This window comes from Furipterus horrens, unplaced genomic scaffold (genome assembly GCF_987537825.1).
Source record: "Furipterus horrens unplaced genomic scaffold, mFurHor1.1.pri manual_scaffold_17, whole genome shotgun sequence".
Lineage (NCBI taxonomy): Eukaryota > Metazoa > Chordata > Mammalia > Chiroptera > Furipteridae > Furipterus > Furipterus horrens.
This window is the reverse complement of record NW_028327187.1, coordinates 27373906-27395736: the sequence shown is the minus strand read 5'-3', so window position 1 is coordinate 27395736 and position 21831 is coordinate 27373906. Positions and strand designations below refer to the sequence as shown.

General features: G+C 38.9%; 1 protein-coding gene across 1 annotated transcript in view; it reads right to left on the bottom strand.

Moving 5' to 3' along the window:
* ENOX2 (ecto-NOX disulfide-thiol exchanger 2) overlaps positions 1-21831 on the bottom strand; it is a 339831-nt gene that overhangs the window by 10014 nt on the left and 307986 nt on the right. The window contains exons 10-11 of the mRNA XM_090263952.1: positions 5214-5395; positions 2896-3003 (exon numbers count right to left, since the gene is read on the bottom strand). Coding sequence (XP_090120078.1) covers positions 2896-3003; positions 5214-5395 — 290 coding nt within the window. The remainder of the gene's footprint in view (positions 1-2895; positions 3004-5213; positions 5396-21831) is intronic.

Genomic DNA, 21831 nt, shown 5'->3' with positions numbered 1-21831 from the left:
GAAGAATCTAAAATTTAGTTAATTCATTTATAGGTAATCAACTTTTGGCTTTTGAACTAAAAATTAATGTCTCTATTTATTGATTATCAACTCTCTGTCTTTTCTCTCTGATGAGGACATTATCAGTTAAGATACTCCTGACTTCACAGCAAGAAATGGTCATGACCAAAAATATCATTACTTAGTGGCCTTCTTTGTTGTTGCAAGTTTTCTCTTTCTGAGCATTGCTGGCATGTTTCATAAGAGACACTCAGGTGAAATCCATGATCAGCAATCAAATGGAAAAATACCTCCAGACCTTTCATGGACCTTTCTTTCTCTCTTGGATACTAAGAACATATTTTCTGTATTATAAATGTGAAGGAAAAGCCTTTAGGAGAAGAAATAAATGAAATCACTGCTTCAGTCTTACAGCTATTGTACAAAAAAAAAAAATGCTGGGGATCTGCTCTTGGGGGTGGCACATCATACTTGACTCAGATTCTTTGTCACTCCTTTCCTCCCATAAGTCCTCACCAGGGACAGATTTCCTTCTGTTTTCTTTAAAGATGTCTTCAAAGCTTCCAGAATGCTGCCCCTGAACAAAACGAATGGTCTATGCTGCCAGACATGTTGTTTTCTGGATTTACAGGCTTCCTGGCTGTAGTCAGAAGGGAAACCTTTTGTAATGACCTACTCAATCCTTGGCTTTCAGAATTCAATCCAGGCAGTAACTATAATGCCAAGTTTGATTTAGACCACTGGCTCACTTCTAAGCCATGGACTGTACATCTGCTTCTAACCTTTTTAAAACATTAAATGATCTAGTAAGTAATTTCTTAAGTATGAGAGTTTAACAGATTTGGGACGATTTAAGATGTGAAGACATCCTGAGAAGTTTTAGTCATCCTGAATAGAAATGTAGCTTTATTGAAACTTGACTTCAGTTTTATTATATAGCTGGCATTAAAAAAATTAGAAGGTATATTGAAGGGTTGCTTATCACCTTGAATTTTACTAGCACACTGAGAGCTAGTTCTTTCTGTAGTAAGACAGATATAAGTCACACTGCAAAATGCTGACAATAAGTCACACTAATTTACTATCAAGAAACTGAAACAAACACAAAAAAGATCCTCTCTCACCGAAACATATAGCCTTCCTTTCAAACTAAAATTACTTTTGCAGTCTAATGTGATGGTATTTTGCTTCTTAACCTCACTGTGTCAGGTTGAAATATTTGGTAACAAATCAGCTTCCCAGAGCAGATAAGTTTATAATGAACTTTCATGACTTTTTCTGAAAGAAGCTTTGCTTAAACTAACAGGAAAAAACATTTTCTGACTCACATTTTCCTGAATATCAGTTGGATCTCTTTACTCGTCCTCTTTAGCTGGTATGTCATTGTATAATCAGTTTCAGTATGTGAAACTCTTAGACTTAGGCACAATCTGGCAAGTTTCTTCCATATATATCATTTGATCTCTTGCTTCTTTAAATGAAATACTATACAAAGCAGAAAGCTGCTTACACTAAAGCACTAAAAATGCCCTTAAGTCAATCTGTGATGTTGATCCTAAAGGGTGATTTTAAGCACAATGTCATTAGCATAATCCCATATCTATTTATAGTCTTCTGGCTACACACTCCATTTTATGCAAGAAGTGAAATAGCTAATGTAGCAGCTCTGGGACATTTTAGAAGCTCTGATAGTACGAGAAAAGTCCCAATAAATAGATCAAACTTGACACTTTTCAATTAAAAGCTTGATAAATGAATTTCTCTGGATTGTGCTTGTTTCTTTAATAGCACCCACAAAACTGGAAAATTGAGTTGCTTTTATGGAGTGGAAGAATTAAAAGCATATTGCAAATGGTCTCTAGAAGAAAACACCTTCAATCATTTGTTTCAACTACACGAAGGTTACCAGTCTTTAATGGCACTCTGGGGGAAGTCACTATATTGACACATGCAACCGGTGTACCTTTATGTATTGCATCTTCCTGAGCTAAGCACATAAGATAAAGAGCTTGAGCTCTTGTGGAACTGTCGCATTGTTGATTTCTGGCTCTTGGTCTAAAATATTTTCTTCCTTCTGAGACATTAAAATCAGGCAGTTATGGTCAATGGGCCTTCCTCTTCAGAGAATAACTTCAGTTGAATGTTCAGGCATAAAAGAAATGAGAGTTATGATGGACACCATCAGTAGACTTTACACATCCTTAAACAGACTAGGCACCCTATTTATTCATGGCTGTGATACCATAATCCATCCAGATGTTAGTAGGCTCTCTTAGAGGTCCTCACTGGTGTTTCTTATCACTGCAGGTTCTCATTAGACCAAGTACTGTCTTGCCTTACCTGTTGCTATCACCTAGCTTTAGAATATTGTGTCTCTTTATTTGCTTTCCAAGGTTTCTTCCCTTTTGGTTTTGGCTATTTCACCTGCAGCTGCTTACTATTACACTAGATGGAGTGTCCACAAAGAAATCTTAATGCTTTAGTTGCTCTGTGTTTCTTCCTTTAAGGAAATGCTTAATTAAAGGTACTGTGTGTCACAGGAGTTTTTTGTGTTGTTATCAGCTTGACAAGATGAAGTGTGCACTCTGGTCTTGTCAAGATGAGGTATACTGTACACTCTGGTCTTCTCCAGGAGGGAAGACTGAGGAATTTTAAGGATGTACTGATATTTTATTCATTGAAAAGGATTCTGCATAACCCTTAGAAATGCAAAGGAGTCACACTTAAAAGCAGAGCCCTTGATTCAAGAATTACCCTGGAGGTGGGGCTTTTAAATCCCCAATCAGCCAAACATTCCAAATATTCTCCCTATTGTAGCAACTTTCAGGGCATTTTCATTGTCACTAAAAAGGAGGGAAAGAGGTAAGGGAAAAGGTTCACTTAGGACCCATATACCTTTTCTTTAAGATTTTCCAACATTTTTTCCACCTGTAACTTGTCATCTTTGATTTTTTCAAGTTCAGCTTCTTTCCTTTTGTATTCCTCTTGGACTTTGAGTAGATGCTACAAGAAAGACCAAAGACAATTGTCTTAAGAAGCCACACTTAAAAATCTTGGCTGAAATTAGGTATTAGGCTGACCTGCCTCACTTTTTCCTAGCACACACAATAATTTCTCCATGCAGAGATACTAAAGGGAAAGTCGAGATAATTTTTACTTAGTTATTTTTATTTGGCTCTTATGAACTTCCTTTGTATTTGTTCATATTTTAGAAAGACTCTGAGAAACTAGTTGATCTAATCACTTGAGTTTTCTATTCCAGCCAGGGGTAAGGGTAGAGTGCAGTTAATACCATGTAGACAATATCTTGATTGCTGCATACAACTGAACTTAACGTTGTAAAGCCTTCTTGTAAATAGCCATTTTCCAAGCCAAATTCAATTTCTGTGAGGAAAGTAGTAAAGAATCTAAATTTTACAAATGTTAGTTTTCATAACAGTAGGTAAGAAACTAGATTTATCATTATTTATAATTTTAAGAGATACTATTAGCACCTAATATGTGCCAAGCACTGGGCAAAGGGTTTCATATGCATGATCTCATTTAAGTCTCAATAATACCATGATGCATAATCTTGAGGCTTAGAGAGGTTTAGTGGTGTGCCTAAAGTCATTCAGTGGCAGAGCTGGATTTAGATCCAGATTTGCATCAACCACCATATTAGACTATACATCTTTTTGCGATAATATGAGAGAGATTTTATCATTAGTTACAAGGCTATTTTTCCAATAAAAAGTAATCCAAATGAGTAAATTAATTTTTCAGGGGGTAGAGACCAAGTTGTCTCACTTAGGTCTTTGAAGTGATGAAATGAAAAAAAAAAAGTTCACCATCTTTTAATTACATTCAAAGTGCAGAACTGTCCTTATGTGGAATAGATTCAAAATCAAGGTAAGAGGGGAAAAACAACAAGAAAATTTTTCCACAGTCTTGCTTTCCAGAGACTTGCAAAAGACCATTGGAAGGTCAAAATTCTTTGAAGTTTAGCTGAGGGGTGCAATTTTTGGTGTGAAGATTTCTCATAAAATTTACTTGTTCTAATTAAACTCCGTGGTGACAGTAAAAGAAAAGTGAGCATTACTTCACACATTTTGCTAATAGGAAAGGTGAAATATTAATGTGATATTGCTTTTCACACAGGAAGACAATGGTAGTATAAGTAATAGGCATATGGGGCTCTTAGTGCCAGCAACAAGCTTTGTTCTAGATAATTCCAAGGCATACAATTAAAAATTATTGCAAAATTTAAGTTATAAGGAAAATGGCCAGTAGTCTATCAAGACAGAAGAGGATAGTACAGTTACTCGGAAGTACTACTCCTTTACTATAATGAGAACAGCTGTTGATATATTTTAAATTCTAGACTCACTGGAGATGGTTACATGAAACTTTTAGATATTGAACAACCATTACACAATGCTGTATTTATACAATGACAGTTAGATGCACGTATTTAGTTTACTTTTTATACTTGGAAAAACGTTCAGGTAAACTCGCTCACATAAATGACCGTGATAACAAAAATAAATAAAATAAAATTGGTCCCTGGCCAGTGTGGCTCAGTAGATTGAACGTTGGCCTGTGAACCAAAGGATTGTTGGTTCAATTCCCAGTCAGGGCACATGCCTGGGTTGCAGGCCAGGTCCCCAGTTGGCGGCACGTGAAAGACAATCACGTATTTTTCTCTTCCTCTCTTTCTCACTCCATTCCTCTCTCTCTAAAAATAAATAAAATCTTTAAAAAATAAAAGCAAGTTGGTTATTATATGCCCAAAGCACTGATACTTAAAAAACCGTAACACTGCTGCTTCCATCCAAATCAAGGGTAGGATTTCTACCATTCCTTCTAAAAGGCTGTATTATTCAGCATTGTATCGACTAGATGCGTAATCATCAGCACTTTTTCATAAATAACTACCTGTGCTTCTTTGTAAGAACCCTGAGGCCCTGTCCAGATCCCAAAGTAGATAATGTTCAGTGTAGTTTTAAGTATTTTTCACTCATTCTCTGGAAATTGGTGATCCACTGCGATTACTGTATAAACAAGGATATTTCATTTACCACAACACATAATCCATTCCTCATCCATGTCAGACAACAGAACATCAAGAAAAACAATAGGTTTGCTATTCTATTTGCTTGCAGGGCACCCTTTCGTATGTGAGACACTGATTCTATTCTTTCAGAAAACTCAGAAAATCAAAAAGCCTTTACCTGTTGCATTCCTTGCAAGGCTTGCTGCAGGAGTTTTAACTGTTGTTCCTTGTTTGGGTCATCTTCTCTGTGGGCTTTGCCCTGTTCTTGCTTAAGCAGTTCTACTTCATTCCGATAGGCATCAAGCTGCCAACGGAGGCTGTCATTTTCTTCCTTCAGAGCTTCTGCCTGTGATACTAAGGCTAAACAATCAATATAAACTAGTGAAACCATATATCCATATTCCTTTGTGCTTCATTTTGTTACCATGAAAACTTGGTATTTTAAATTGACATGTATATGTATATAGAGAACCCTAAAGATTCCACCAAGAAATTATTAGAACTGATTAATGAATTCAGTAAAGTAGCAGGATACAAAATTAATATCCAGAAATCAGTTGCACTTTATATGCCCAATAATGAACTATCAGAAAGAGAAATTAAAAAAAAAATCCCAGACTTCCGGCCAAGATGGAGGCCTAGACAGACACGCTGCATCTGCCTCCACAACTAAGAAGGAATACAACTATCTCAAAACTAGAGACAACCAGAAGTTCCAGAAAATAGAGCTGCATGGAAGTCCAACAAACAAAGAAATGAAAAGGAAATACTCATCCAGATAGGCAGGAGGAGCGGAGCCAGCACAGAGAGGACGTGGTGTGTTGACAGCGGCAGATGCAGCAGCAGTAGCAGTGGTGGGCCGGTGGAAAATGCAGTCACATGGTTTAAAAAGTCAGGAGGGACACCTGAGGAGCATTCTCAGCCCCAGACCAGACCATACAGCTCATGGTCCCAGCAGCTGGGGAAAATTAAACCTCATTGCTATGACTGTGCAAACCAGGGTACGTTGAGGTGGAGGAAGAAACTGCCATCTCTCAGTAGAGTCCGCTTGTTTAAAAGGCCCCTACAGTACCAGAACATCCACAGACCCACCTACTCTGGGAACAATGGCCAAGGGCAACAGCTAGAGGGGTGCCAGTGCCATACAGAAGTGGGAGATGTGCCTGGAGAAGAGGTGAGTGCTGAGGAAGCCACATTGTTCCCTCTCAGACCCCTCCCCCACATACAGCGTCACAGTGTAGTGAAACCGATCACCAGTACTGACGAATATCTAAGGCTCTGCTCCTTACAGCATAACAGGAGCATCAGTTTACCTAAAACACAGAGGCAAACAAACACAGGAGCCTGTCAAGTTGAGGAGACAGAGAAGTATGGCCCGAAAGGGGGAATGGATCAAGGTTCCAGTGGGAGAACTAAGCGATGAGGAGATAGCCAACCTAATAGATGTAGAATTATAAACACTGGTGATAAGGATGCTCACAGGCTTGGCAGATATGCTTGAGTACGGCAAACACATAAGAGAAGAAGTGAAGTCTATACTAAGTGAAACGAAGAAAAATCCACACAAAACCAATGGTGAAGGGAAGGAAACCAGAGTTTAATCAATGATTTGGAACATAAGGAAGAAAAAAACAGTCAACTAGTACAGAATGAGGAAACAAGAATTGAAAAAAAAATTGAAATAAGAGGCTTAAGAACCTCTGAGACAACTTTAAATGTGCCAACATCCGAACCACAGGGGTGCCAGAAGGAGAATCGGAAGAGCAAGAAATGGAAAGCTTATGTGAGAAAATAATGAAGGAAAAGTTCCCAAATTTGGCGAAGGAAATACACACACAAGTCCAGGAAGCACAGAGAGTCCCAAACAAGCTAGACCCAAAAAAAGACCACACCAAGACACTTCATCATTAAAATGTCAAAGGTTAATGATAAAGAGAGAATCTTAAAAGCAGCAAGGGGAAAGCAGTGAGTTACCTACAAAGGGGTGCAGTTAAGAAGGGGCTGGCAAGAAGTATTCAAGGTGACAAAAAGCGAGGACTTACAGCCAAGATTACTCTACCAGCAAAGCTATATTTTTGAATGAAAGGGCAGAAAAAGTGCTTCCCAGACAAGGTAAAGCTGAATGAGCTCATCATCACAAAGTTATTATTATATGAAATGTCAAAGGGACTTACTTAATAAAAAGAAGATCAAAATTATGAACATTAAAATGACAACATCCCCTCAGCCCAAACTAAGTATAGTGGACAAAAGGGTTTTGGACAAGTGTGACGTGCCTTGCACACCTTCCTCCAAAGAAGCCCCTTTTTTCCCCAATGTGAGAGATTAAAAAATTAAGACCTGCCTTTTGTCATCATCTAGTGGTTATGGATTGAATGATGCCTTTTAACACTGTTGCCAAATCTGTTGCCCCCATAATACAACAAGGATGCCAACCTGTTAAATGAAGCACGCTGTTGTCCTGGGACAACCAACTGACCTGGAGTCTACAAGATCCTTTCCCATGTGGGAAGGCCACCCTCACCTCCACACCCTCACTCTTGTTAGAAATTTCTGGACCCAAGGGTAGTTAGGACGACGACCATGTCCAGCTTGAAGCAGCTAGAGGAGCACGAGACCTTCACCCATTGCCTTTTATGAGATTATAAAGGGTTTTAAGTCTGAGAGAGGGAAATTGTTATTTTTTAATGTTATAAAAATTTAATTAACTAATTATTTTTATAAAAGACTAATATAGGAAAGGGTGAAGCCGGGACATTTACATGCACGACCCATGGACATGAACTAAGGGGGGTGGGATTGCTGGGGGAGGGGAGTGCTGGGCAGTGGGGAGCAAAGGGGAAAAATTGGAACTATTCTAACAATATAATCAATAAAATATACTTTAAAAAAATGACAACAAACTCACAACTGTCAACAACTAAACCCCCCCCAAAAAACAAAATCCAACTAAACGAACCAGAATAGGAACAGAATCATAGGTATAGAGATCATGTGGAGGGTTATCAGCTGTGAGGGGGAAGGTGAAGAAATGGGGAAATGGTGCAGGGATTAAGAAGCATAATTGTTTGGTACAAAATAGATAGGGGGAAGTTAAGAATAATATAGGAAAGGGTTGAGCCAATAAACTTATATGCACCACTCATGGACATGAACTAAGGGGGGTGGGATTGCTGGAGGGAATGGGGTACTGGGAAGAGGGGAGCAAAGAGAAAAAAATTGGGACTACTGTAGCAACATAATAAAGTAGACTTAAAAAATCCCACTCACAATTGCCTCAAAAAGAATACAATACTTAGGAATAAATCTAACCAAGGAAGTAAAAGACCTATACTTGTAAAATTATAAGACCCTGAAGGAATAAACTGAAGAAGATACAAATAAGTGGAAGCACATACCGTGTTCATACTCAGAAAGAATGAACAGCATTAAAATGTCCATACTACCCAAAGCAATCTATAGATTCAGTGCAATTTCTATCAAGATACCAGTGACGTATTTCACAGAATAAGACAAAATATTTCAAAAATTTATATGAACTAGAACAACAACAACAAACAAAGCCTAGGGCAAGAAGAAGGAACAAAATCATCAAGATCACGGCAGAACTAAATGACATAGAGACTAAACAAACAATCCAAAAGATCAACAAAACTAGGAGCTGGTTCTTCAAAAAAATAAACAAAATCGGCAAGCCGCTAGCCAGTCTAATCAAGAAAAAAAGAGAGAAGACCCAAACAAACAAAATCAGAAATGAAAGAGGAGAAATCACGACTGATATCTCAGAAATACAAATGATAGTTAGAAATTACTACAGACAAGTGTATGGCAAGAAATTTGACAATCTAGAACAAATGGACAAATTCCTAGAAATATACAACCTTCCAAAACTGAATCAAGAAGAAGTGGAAAATCTCAACAGACCAATAACAAAGAAGGAAATTGAAACAGTAATCAAAAATCTCCCTGCACACAAAAGCCCTGGACCGGATGGCTTCATAGGCGAATTCTACAAAACATTCAGGGAAGAACTAACTCCTATCCTCCTCAAACTGTTCCGAAAAATCCAAGAAGAGGGGAAAATCCCAAACTCTTTCTATGAAGCCAGTATTATTATAATTCCCAAACCAGGTCAAGACACAACAAAGAAAGAAAACTACAGGCCAATATCACTGATGAACATAGATGCTAAAATCCTCAATAAAATATTGGCAAACAGGATCCAGCAATACATCAAAAAGATCATACATCACGATAAAGTGGGCTTCATTCCAGGGATGCAACGATGGTTTAATATTTGCAAATCAATAAATATAATACATCACCTAAACAAAATGAAAGACAAAAATCACATGATCATATCAATAGATGCAGGAAAAGCATTTGATAAAGTACAACACCCATTTATGATGAAAACACTCAGCAAAATGGGAATAGAGGGAGCATACCTTAACATAATAAGGCTATATATGAGAAATCTGAAGCCGACATCATACTCAATGGACAAAAACTAAAAGCATTCCCCCTGAATTCAGGAACTAGACAACGTTGTCCACTCTCTCCACTCCTTTTCAACATAGTGTTGGAAGTCCTAGCCACAGCAATAAGACAAGAAAAAGAAATAAAAGGCATCCAAATTTGGAAAGAGGAAGTAAAACTTTCATTATATGCAGATGACACGATAGTATACCTAGAAAATCCTATAAACTCCACTAAAAGACTACTCGATATAATAAGTGAATTTGGCAAAATCGCAGGGTACAAAATAAATATACAGAAATCTAAGGCATTTCTGTACACCAACAATAAAATCTCAGAGACAGAGACAAAAAAGAAAATACCATTTACTATAGCAACAAGAAAAATAAAGTACCTAGGAGTAAACTTAACCAAAGAGATCAAAGACCTGTACTCTGAAAATTACATAACATTGAAGAAGGAAATTAAGGAAGATACAATAAAATGGAAGCAAATACCATGTTCTTGGATGGGAAGAATCAACATCATCAAAATGGCCATACTACCCAAAGCAATTTACAGATTCAATGCAATCCCTATTAAAAAACCAATGACATATTTCACTGACCTAGAACAAATACTCCATAAATTCATATGGAACCAAAAAAGACCCCGAATAGCAAAAGCAATCTTGAGATGGAAGAACACAGCAGGAGGAATCACAACACCAGATATCAAACAATACTACAAAGCCACTGTAATCAAAACAGTCTGGTACTGGCATAAGAACAGACATATAGATCAGTGGAACAGAATAGAGAGTCCAGAAATAAACCCAGGCCTCTATGGTCAACTAATATTTGATAAAGGAGGTAGGAACATAAAATGGAGTGAGAAGAGCCTCTTTAACAAATGGTGCTGGGAGAACTGGATACGGACCTGCAAAAAAATGAAACTACACCACCAACTTACACCACACATGAGAATAAACTCAAGATGGATCAAAGACTTAAATGTAAGCCATGAAACCATAAAAGTCCTAGAGGAAAACATAGGCAAGAACATATCAGATATCTCATGCAACAATTTCTTCACGGATACATCTCCTAAAGCAAGAGAAATAAAGGAAAAAATAAATAAATGGGATTACATCAAACTAAAGAGTTTCTGCTCAGCAAAAGAAAACATCAGCAAGATGAAAAGGAAACCAACCATATGGGAAAACATATTTGCCAATGACATCACAGACAGGGGACTGATTTCCAAAACATATAAAGAGCTGATACGGCTCAACATCAAGAAAACAAATAACCCAATTAAAAAATGGGCAAAGGACCTGAACAAACACTTCTCCGAAGAGGACATACAGAAGGTCCATAGACACATGAAAAAATGCTCATCATCATTAGCCATCAGGGAGTTGCAAATAAAAACCACAATGAGATACCATTTTACATCAGTCAGAATGGCCATCATCAACAAATCAACAAACAACAAGTGCTGGCGAGGATGTGGAGAAACGGGAACCCTACTGCACTGTTGGTGGGAATGCAGACTGGTGCAGCCACTGTGGAAAACAGTATGGAATTACCTCAAAAGATTAAAAATGGAACTGCCTTTTGAACCAGCGACTCCACTACTAGGATTATACCTGAAGAATCTTAAAACACCAATTCAAAAGAACTTATGCACCCCTATGTTCATTGCAGCACTGTTTACAATAGCTAAGTGCTGGAAACAACCTAAGTGCCCGTCTGTAGATGAGTGGATCAAAAAACTGTGGTACATTTACACAATGGAATACTATGTAGCAGAAAGAAAGAAGGAACTCCTGCCATTTGCAACAACATGGATGGAACTAGAAAGAATTTTTCTTAGTGAAATAAGCCAGGCAAAGAAAGAAAAATACGATATGATATCACCTAATACAGGAAAGTAAAGAACAACACAAACAAAAGAACTAAATAGAACAAAGAGCAGAATAGCAGTCAATAGGGGTGAGGGGGGAGGGAGAGAAGGGGGATAAGTAAGGGAAGGGTTTAGTCAAAGAACGTATATAAATGACTCATGGACATGGGCAACGGGGAGGGATATGATTGTGGAGAGGGGGTGGGCTGGGTGGGGGGGAGAAATTGGGAGAAAAGGGGACAACTGTAATTGAAAAACCAAAAATAAAAAAAATTAAAAAAATAAAAAATTTATATGGAACTACAAAATGCGATTTTGAGAAAGAAGAAAAAAGTTGGAGGAATCATGCTACCTAAATATCAAACTCTATTATAAGGCCATAGTAATCAAAACAGCCTGGTACTGCCATGAAAACAGATACATAGATCAATGGAACAGAATAGAGAACCCAGAAATAAACCCACACCTTTATAGTCAATTAATGTTTGACAGAGGAAGCAAACATATACAATGGGCTATAAATATTTTATTCAATAAATGAAACTAGAACATCTTCTTACACCACACACAAGAATAAATTCAAAATGGACTAAAGACTTAAAGGTTAGATCTGAAACCATCAAAATCATAGAAGAAAACATAGGCAGTAAAATCTTGGACATTGTTTACAGTAATATTTTATCTGACATATCTCCTCAGGCAAAGGAAACCAAATAAACAAACGGGTGTACATTAAACTAAAAAGGTTTTGCACAGCAAAGGAAACTACCAATAAAATAAAAAGACAACCCACTGAATGGGAGAACATATTTGCTGATACATCTGATAATTTATAAAGAACTCATACAATTCAGCACTAAAAAACCAAACAATCCAATTAAAAATGGGCAAAGGACCTGCATAGACTTTTCCAAAGAGGACATACAGATGGCCCATAGACATATGAAAAGATGTTCAATGTCACTAACCATCAGAGAAGTGCAAACTAAAACCACAATGAGCCCCGGCTGGTGTGGCTCAGTGGATTGAGCGTCGGCCTGCGAGCTAAGTGTCGCTGGTTCGATCTTCCAGTCAGGGCACATCAGAGAAGGAAAACTCTGACTCCAAAAAACCTCCGCTGCCTTGCGGCATACCTCTTCAGGGGAAAGGCTAAGGGAGTAAACCCCGACAGAAAATCTGGAGCCGGAGTCCCTAAGGCGGTTTGACGTTGTAGTCAACACCGGCAACTCCTGCGGTGCACCTGAAGCCAAGCTGTATTGACTCCATCTTTCCCTTGGACCCTTCAGCTGCGAAGAGAGGGGGGGTCTGCTGCATGGGCAACAGCAGACCCTCCATATCACCCTGCCCAGGCTCTGTAGCTTCAGCTTCACTGGAGAGGACACTCCAGCGTCATCGCATGATGTTGATTCAACACGGGAGGAGACAGATACCGTGTCACTCCCGAGTCGGACTGCACAGCCATTCTCGGCGGTGCAGATAGACTCTTAAGAAGCTACACCATCGTCTCTCGAGGCTCTGTAGCTTCAGCTTCACTGGAGAGGACACTCCAGCATCATCGCAAGATGTCGATTCAACACGGGAGGAGACAGATACCGTGTCACTCCCAAGTCGGACTGCACAACCATTCTCGGCGGTGCAGATAGACTCTTAAGAAGCTACACCATCGTCTCTCGAGACGGACGGCTGCCGACGACGACGACGATTTATTTATTTTATTATGTTTTATTGATTATGCTGTTACAGTTGTCCCAATTTCTTTTTCCTCTCCTCCCATCCACCTGGTGGCCCCCTCCCTCCAGTTGTCCCCCCCTTTTAGTCCATGTCCATTGGTTGTGCATATAGTTCTCAAGTTCTTCCTGTCTACTGCGTCCCTCCTACTATGCTTCTTAATTCCTGTACCATCTCCCTCCCTTTCCCCCTTCCTCCTCCCTGCTGACCTCCCCCCAATATGTTCCCCATACCTATAGTTCTTTTTCCACTCTCGTTGCCTACTTAGTTTGCCTTTGTTTCAATTCCCTAGTTTCTGTTGTTGGTTGTTGTGAGGCAGTTTTCATTTTAATGTTCATAGTTTTGATCCTCCTTCTTCTAAACCAGTTCCTTTAACATCTCATATAATAGTGGTTTGGATCTAATGAACTCCTTCAGTTTTGCTTTGTCCTGGAAGCACTTTCTCTGCCCTTCTATTCTGAATGACAGTTTCGCTGGATAGAGTATTTATGGCTGTAGGTTTTTTATTTTCATTACTTTGAATATTTCCTGCCAGTCCCTTCTTGCCTGGAGGGTCTCCCTTGAGAAGTCAGCTGATAGTCCAATTGGGACCCCTTTGTACATGATTCTTTTCTTCTCTCTTGCTGCTTTTAATATTCTCTCTTTATCTTTAATTTTTGACAATTTGATTATAATGTGTCTTGGAGTGGTTCTCCCTGGGTCCAGTATTTCTGGAACTCTGTGCTTCCTGGACCTGTAAGTCTATTTCCTTCCCCAAGTTTGGGAAGTTCTGCTTCATTACTTTTTCACATAATTTTTCAATTTCTAGTTTTTCTTTGCCCTCTGGCAATCCTATAATCCATATGTTTGATCTCTTATAGCTGTCCCAGAGGTTTCTGAGCCTCTCCTCACATTCCTTACTTTTTGTTTCCTCTTTCTGCACTGGTTGACTGTTTGTTCCTTCCCTATGTTCCGATTTGTTTATTTGATCTTTGGTTTTCATTTCCTCACCACTTGTCTTGTATGTGTTTTTGTTCATTTCAGTATGACTAGCTTTCATTCCTTCCCCGTCTTGTTCCAAATCTTTTGTTAATTCTGTAAGCCACCTTATGACTATAGCTCTGAACTGAGCCTCAGAAAGATTTCCTATTTGTTCATTGGTCAGGTCTTGCATCTGCTGCCTGGTGAGCTGCGTCACTGGGATTTCAATCGTGGTCTGCTTCATCCTGACAGTTTTGTGTTTAGCTTTGCTTCCTGGGCGAGCTATAGAGGGCAGAGCCCCATGCACTCGTCACTACCCGGCGACCGGTGGCGATCAGTGACCTTTATCGCCGCACGGTGGCACTCTGTGTAGGGGCGGTGGTTCAAGATGAATTCCTGCCATTACTCTCCGTTGAGAGACCGGGATCCTCTTCCTCTGTCCCCATGCCCTCTGGGCCTCACCATTCGAGGCAATGGGGGGTCTTCCTTCCCCAGCGTTGTAATCGAGAGCTGATGGATCTGAAGTGCAGCCAGGGGCACTACCCTGGCATTTCTTGCAGTCCCGTGCTATCCCCGCTGCTACCACAGACAGCACCGCCCGACCTTTCTGCTCCGATTTTCGCCCCTCCTACCTGTCCAGATGATCACCGCTGGTTTATAACTTCATATGTTGGGCTTCCATGTAGTTTTATTTTCTGGAATTTCTAGTTATCTTTGGTTTTCAGGTAGTTGTATTCCTACTTAGTTGTGAAGGGAGACCCAGCGTGTCAGTCTAAGCCTCCATCTTGGCTGGAAGTCCTGCATTTATTGATTGTAACAAATATAACCCTGTGGTGCAGGATGCCAATACTGAAAGGGGCTGTGTATGGGGGAAAGGGATATTTGGGAACTCTGTACTTCCTGTTCAATTTTGTTGTGAACTTAAAACTGCTCTAAAATTTAAAGTTTATTAATTAAAATAAATATCTAACACACATGGTTAAATTTAATTATTTATGGTTCTGGAAAATTTTGAAGATCAAAAACCATAAGTGATATTTCAGAAATATTTAACCAGAGGATTTGCTTTTGCTCAACAAACATTTATTGAGTACCTTTCGTGTTCCAGGCTTATGACTAGGGTAAAAAAAATGAGATTCCACTAATCTCTATTGTTTACACTCCAAATTAATGGAAACATTTATAGTTTATTTATTTATTTATTCCTAACAGGGCGTAAGGCCCAGAAAAGAGACATTATCAAAATGTATCAAAATTATAAATCTGTATATTAAATGTATAAGAATGTTAAAAGGCAATTTGAAAAAGGTGGGCATTTTGTCAGCTACCTATAGGGAGGGACTTTGGGTAGAAAAAAGTAAGAGAAAGTATGTAATATTAATCAAATCTTCGAGATTATCAGTTATAAATGGTGGAACAAGAGTTTTCTAAAGGGATTTCAAAGACAAGATTCATCTTCTACACAATGAATGGAAAGATGTTGTGCTTTACAAAGATTAAACATCTATAACAGTGGTTCTCAAACTTCGTAATGCCACGACCTTTAATACAGTTCCTCATGTTGTGGTGACCCCTAACCATAAGATTATTTTCATTGCTACTTCATAACTGTAATTTTGCTACTGTTATGAATTGTAATGTAAATATCTAATATGCAGGATGTATTTTCATTGTTACAAGTTGAACATAATTAAAGCATAGTGATTAATCACAAAAACAGTATGTAATTATATATGTGTTTACCGATGGTCTTAGGTGACCCCTGTGAAAGGGTCGTTTGACCCCCCAAAGGGGTCTCGACCCACAGGTTGAGAACCGCTGATCTAGAAGAAAACCTTATGTTGAGGGTAAAGCATTCCTTATTCCTAAAAGGAAGCTGCCTCTTTGGGAGGTGCTAGGTTTAATTCTATGGCTTTAACTAGAGGGTTTTCCTAAAACAATCAGGTAGTGATGCAGGCTGATATGATTAGATTGTCTATCCAAAGCAGAGAATGCCAGTGTAATAGAAAGGGTACTGGTGAGAAAAAAATTTTTGGTAGTGTTGAGACATGTTCTCAGTGTCCACCTTTGTTTTCTGTGCATGGCCATTCAATTTTCCTAATATGGCTGTTTTAAACCTTACATTTTTGTTTAAAAAATCACAAAAGACTTTTGGCATGACACATCCAATTTATGTTTGGTTTTAATTTTTGTTTTAATCACAAAGATTTTGTGCCTTTGAAGGAAAAGCTGTTACACATAGAGTTGGACTCAAGGTCTGGAAACAGCTCAAGTGCCCATCAGTAGATGAGTAGATAAAAAAGCTGTGGTACATTTACACAATGGAATATGACTGGGCCATAAAAAAGAAGGAATCCTTATCTTTTGTGACAGCATGGTTGGAGCTGGAGATTATTATGCTAAGCAAATAAGCCAGTCAGAGAAAGACAAGTACCATATGATCTCACTTATATGTAGAATTTAATGAACAAAGTAAACTGACAAGCAAAATAAAACATGGAACAGACTGACATATCTCAGAGGGGAGGGGGAAGGTGGGATTGGAAGAAATTAGCTAAAGAACATGTGTATATATACATAGCTCATGGACACAGGCAACAATGTGGTGAAGGCCCGAGTGGGCAGGGGCTGGGTGGAGGGGAGAAAAAGGGGAGAAATGGGGAACATCTGTAATAGTGTCAATAATAAAAATATTTGAAAAAAAAAACAATAAATGCACTCCAAATAATAGCAATCCTTGTCATCTTTCCCAGCAGCTGGGATACTTGTCATTGGACAGCATGTTCCTAACAATCAGAAAACCAAAAGAAGATGCTAAAATTAAAGATGACTGTATAAATAAAATTATATGGAAAAAGGGACATTAACTATATGCTAAACAGGGAAAGAAATAAATTTGATTTGCATGTTGGGTCAGTATTATGGATAACATCTTGAGGAGGAGTTTGGCTTAATAGCACAGAGGTTAGTTACTCTGTAAATCAAGTGATTGCTACAGATGGAGCTATTTATTTTTGCTTTGGTTTGCATGTTTGTCCTCTGGCAAGCCATACAGCTCAATACAAAATAGTAATATTTAATCTTTCTTCTTTTGTTTCTTATATAGCAAGCCATTAATTATGTTAAAGTCCTCCAAGTCTTAGGGAAAAACAAGGAAAATGATTAGAGGCATATTCTCCAGTTTGAATGTGAAAATATTTTCTGAGAAAATGAGGAGAGGATGCTTCCCTTCTGGGGAAAAGGGTATGCTGATGAGGAGAGATGGATACCTGGAGACAGGAAGGAGCAGATAATCTCAGATTGGACCTGTCACTAAGCAAAATATAATGTGATCTCCTATAATGCTACCAGGGACCCATCTTATGAAATGTATTTCCCACCTTCTGAAATGAGGGTTTTTATCATTTTAATGAGGACATCAAGTCTTTACTTTTACAGATTTAATATTAATTTGGCCTATTTCTGAAGTTGGAATTCTTTGTACATTGCCAGAATATTGAAAAGTTCAGTGTTATTTTTTAATAATATGTTTGAGTAGGTGAATCCATCAGTTCTTATACTGCAAACACAGTACAGTGAATTAATTCATATTTTGCCATCATTTAGTTCTCAGATTCTCCTTTTTGACTATTTCCTATGTGGGAAAAACATTCCTCTTTATGGGGATTGCTCCTCACATCTGAAGGCTGCCAGTTCATCATGGAAATATGGAAGCTTGAAGGCAGCTGTGAACTCCTTTTAGAGGAGCCACTCAGAGCAAAATCCCAGAAATGTTTTTTCTGTAATAAAAGATGTAAAAGAATTTTGTACCATTAAAAAAGTAATGCTATTACAGGAAGATGGCGGCGGAGTAGGTAGCAGTGTTGTCTGCTTGCTCCCATCGCGGAAAGGGTTGGAGTACAAACACAGAGGTGAGTTAGTGAGTGCGAATTTCAGACAGCATGAGCAGGGAAAGAAGTGTGAGAGCTGAGTGGAAAAGGGCAAAAGGCTTGCTTGCGCTCTCAAGGGGAGTCGCTAGGCCCGCCAGCCCAGTTGCTGGGCCCACTGAGCCCAGCACCACTGCTGCACCACACCCCAAAGGGGAAGCTGCAGACCAGCTCACTGGCCAGGATCTTCTTGGAAACTGCCACTTGCCATAGGGGCTGGGACCAGAGGAGTCCCAGAGGGAGACAATAGGAAGGTTTCCTTGAAACAGCTGGAGGTGTGAAAGGACAGCGAGTGGCCTGGACTGTGGGAAGCTGTATAAACTGAGTCTAGGTGGGGAACCCCTGCGCTGGCAAATCTGGGCTGACACTCCGCGCCCCAGTGCATGCATCATGGCACCACTAAACAAAAAGGATTGGAACTAACCTGGAGAGAGGGACCCATATGGGAGAGCTGCGACAGAAACGCAGACTCAGTGGGGACCTCAGGCAGGCAAGCAGTGCGCACAGGCGAACAGTGAGACACTGCCAGCCAGGGACACTGCCAGCCAGGGGCGAAAGCAGCCCTGTGCTGTGGCTTGGAGCACAGAGCCTTCTTGGGAGGAGGAGCAAAGACAGGACTCAAGGCTGGGTGGGGACTAGGAACATGCGCACTGGCTTGCCAGCAGAAAAACATTGCTAGAGAAGCCTGAGGATTGCTGGAGGGTGTCACAGGAAAAGTGGGGAGAGACCCAACTCAGTGTGGCTCACAGCAGAAAGTTGCAGCAGGCCTACGAGTGAGAGAAAAGCAGCCACAAAAACAAGCCACATCTCATAGCCAGCCAGCCAGAAAAGATTTGAAACTCATGGAATTTTGACCAGGTGTGGATCCAGAAAAAGAAGACTGAGCACAAAGGATGAACCGAGTAAAAACTTTCTTTCATTTTTAAAAAACTCTTTCTTTAATCTGTTTCCTATCTTCTCTCCCTCCCATCCTTCTTCTTTAATTTTTGGTTTTTTGTTTGTCTGTTTTGTTTAGCCTTCCTTTCACAATAAATATATAGCATATAACTGCTATTTAAACCCAATACTATACACTTCCACTTTCTTACTTTATTCTGCATTCTTCCCTCTCTTTTTTAACATACAATGTAAATATTACTTACTGTCTTGCATAGCCTTGACCCTACTTGCTACTATGATTATTCTTTCATCTTCCCTCTCAAAAATCATCTTTTTTTTCATTTAAAACAACTCTTACCTGTTTCTCCTATAGTATAATACTCTTAACCGCTCTATATTTATATTAATACTGGCTCATTTGCTGTCAATAATGGGATAGTGGGTGGGGGATATTTTTGAGTGTATGAGTTTCTTGCCTGGGTTGAGTGTTTATGTTTTACCAGCATCTCCACAAAAGAACTCAAGACAAGGTAGGCAGAGTGACTCTCAATCAATAATCCAGAGGGAAGGTTCCACCAAAGAGTAACTGAAATATAACCAGACACCATAAACAAACAGCATAAAGGGTATCCCAAGAGTGTCAGGCTCAGGAGATCAAAGAGACTGCACCACTGAACCCCCCCCCAGGTCTCCCATACAGAATCTCATACTACAAAGGCAGGAAATCAAAGCAGACAAATCTAATAAACAAAAACAAACAAGAAGAATCCAACATGGGAAGACACAGAAACAACCTCCCAATGAAAGGAAAAGAGGAATCCCCAGAAAGAGAGGTAGAGGGAATAGACATAAGCCAACTATCAGACATCGAATTCAAAATAATGGTGATAAAGAAGCTCAATGTACTTGACAATCTCAAAGAAAACTAAGACAAACTCCTAGGAAATTACCAGCAACTGCAAGGAAACTACAAAGAATTGCAGGGAAGCTACAGGGAACTTACAGAGAACTACACCAGCATAAAAAAGGACATAGGAACTATTAATAAGAACCAGGAAGAAGTGAGGAATACAATTTCTGAACTGAAGAACAAAGTAGAATCAATCAAAAGCAGGCTAAACGAAGCAGAGGATCAGATCAGTGAGTTAGAGGACAATGTAGAGAAAATTCCCAGACAATACAACAAAATGAAAAAAGATGAAAAAGTATGAAGAGGGTTTAAGAGAAATGCAGGATACACATGAGACTAAACAACATTAGAATCATAGGGATACAAGAAGGAGAAGAGGAGGAGCAAGGGATAGAAAACCTCACAGGAAAAGTAATGAAAGATTATTTTCCTAACCTGATGAGAGAAAAAGTCATGCAAGTCCAGGAAGCACAGAGAGTCCCAATGAAGAGGAACCCCAAAAGGCCCACTCTAAGGCACATTATAATTAAAATGGCAACATTCAAAGACAAAGTGAGAATTCTATAAGCAGCAGAAGAAAAACAGCAAATAACATACAAGGGAGCTCCGATAAGGCTATCGACGGATTTCTCAACAGAAACACTATGAGTCAGAAGGAAGTGGTCAAAAATATTTCAAGCAAAGAAAAACAAAGGCCTACAACCAAGAATACTCTACCCAGCTAGGCTCTTATTCAAAATGGAAGGTGAAATAAGGAGTTTCTCAGACAAATGAAGATTAAAGAATACATCTCCACCAAACCAGCATTGCAAGAGATGCTAAAAGGAATGCTTTAAGAAAAAAGAAGAAAAAAAGAGGGAGACAGGAACACAGGTACAAAGGGAAATGAATAAATACCTGTCAATAATAACCTTAAATATAAATGGGTTAAGTACTCCAATTAAAAGACATAGGGTAGGAGAATGGATATGAAAACTGGACCCACATATATGCTGTCTACAAGAAACACACCTGAAAACAAAAGATTTACACAGACTGAAAGTGAAGGGATGGAAAAAAGTATTCCAAGCAAATGGACATGAAAAAAAGCTGGGGTAGCAATACTCATATCAGACAAAACGGATTTCAAAGCAAGGGCCATAAAAAGAGACAAAGAAGGATATTTCATAATACTTAAGGGAAAAATCCATCAAGAAAATATAACTCTGGTAAACATATATGCACCCAACATAGGAGCACCCAAATATATAAGGAAAATACTAGAAGACTACAAGAAGGAAATCAACAGCAACACACTCATAGTAGGGGACTTTAACACTCCACTATCAACAATAGAGAGATCTTCGAAGCAAAGAAACACCAAGGATATATAGGCATTAAACAACACACTAAACCACATGGACTTAACTGATATATATAGAACTTTTCACCCCAAAGAAGCAAAATATACATTTTTTTCAAATGCACATGGGACATTTTCAAAGATAGACCACATGATAGGACACAAAACAAGCCTCAACAAATTTAAGAAAATTGAAATTATATCAAGCATCTTTTCATACAACAATGCCTTGAAACTAGAAATCAACCTGAAGGAAAAAAATCAAAGACACCCAAACTCATGGAGAATGAATAACATGATATTAATTAATGAATGGGTTAACAATGATATCAAGGAAGAAGTCAAGAAGTTTCTGGAAACTAATGGTGATGAACACACAACAGCCCAAAACCTATGGGACACAGCAAAAGCAGTCCTAAGAGGGAAGTTCATAGCAATACAGGCATACCTGAAAAGGACAGAAGAATCTCAAATAAAAAATCTAACCCTACAACTACAAGAACTAGAACAACAACAAACAAAGCCCAGGGCGTGTAGAAGGAAGGAAATCATCAAGATCAGAGCAGAATTAAAGGAAATAGAGAGTAAACAAACAATTCAAAATATGAACAAAAGGAGAAGCTGGTTCTTTGAAAAGGTAAACAAAATGGACAAGCCTCTAGCCAGGCTCATCAAGAAAAAAAGA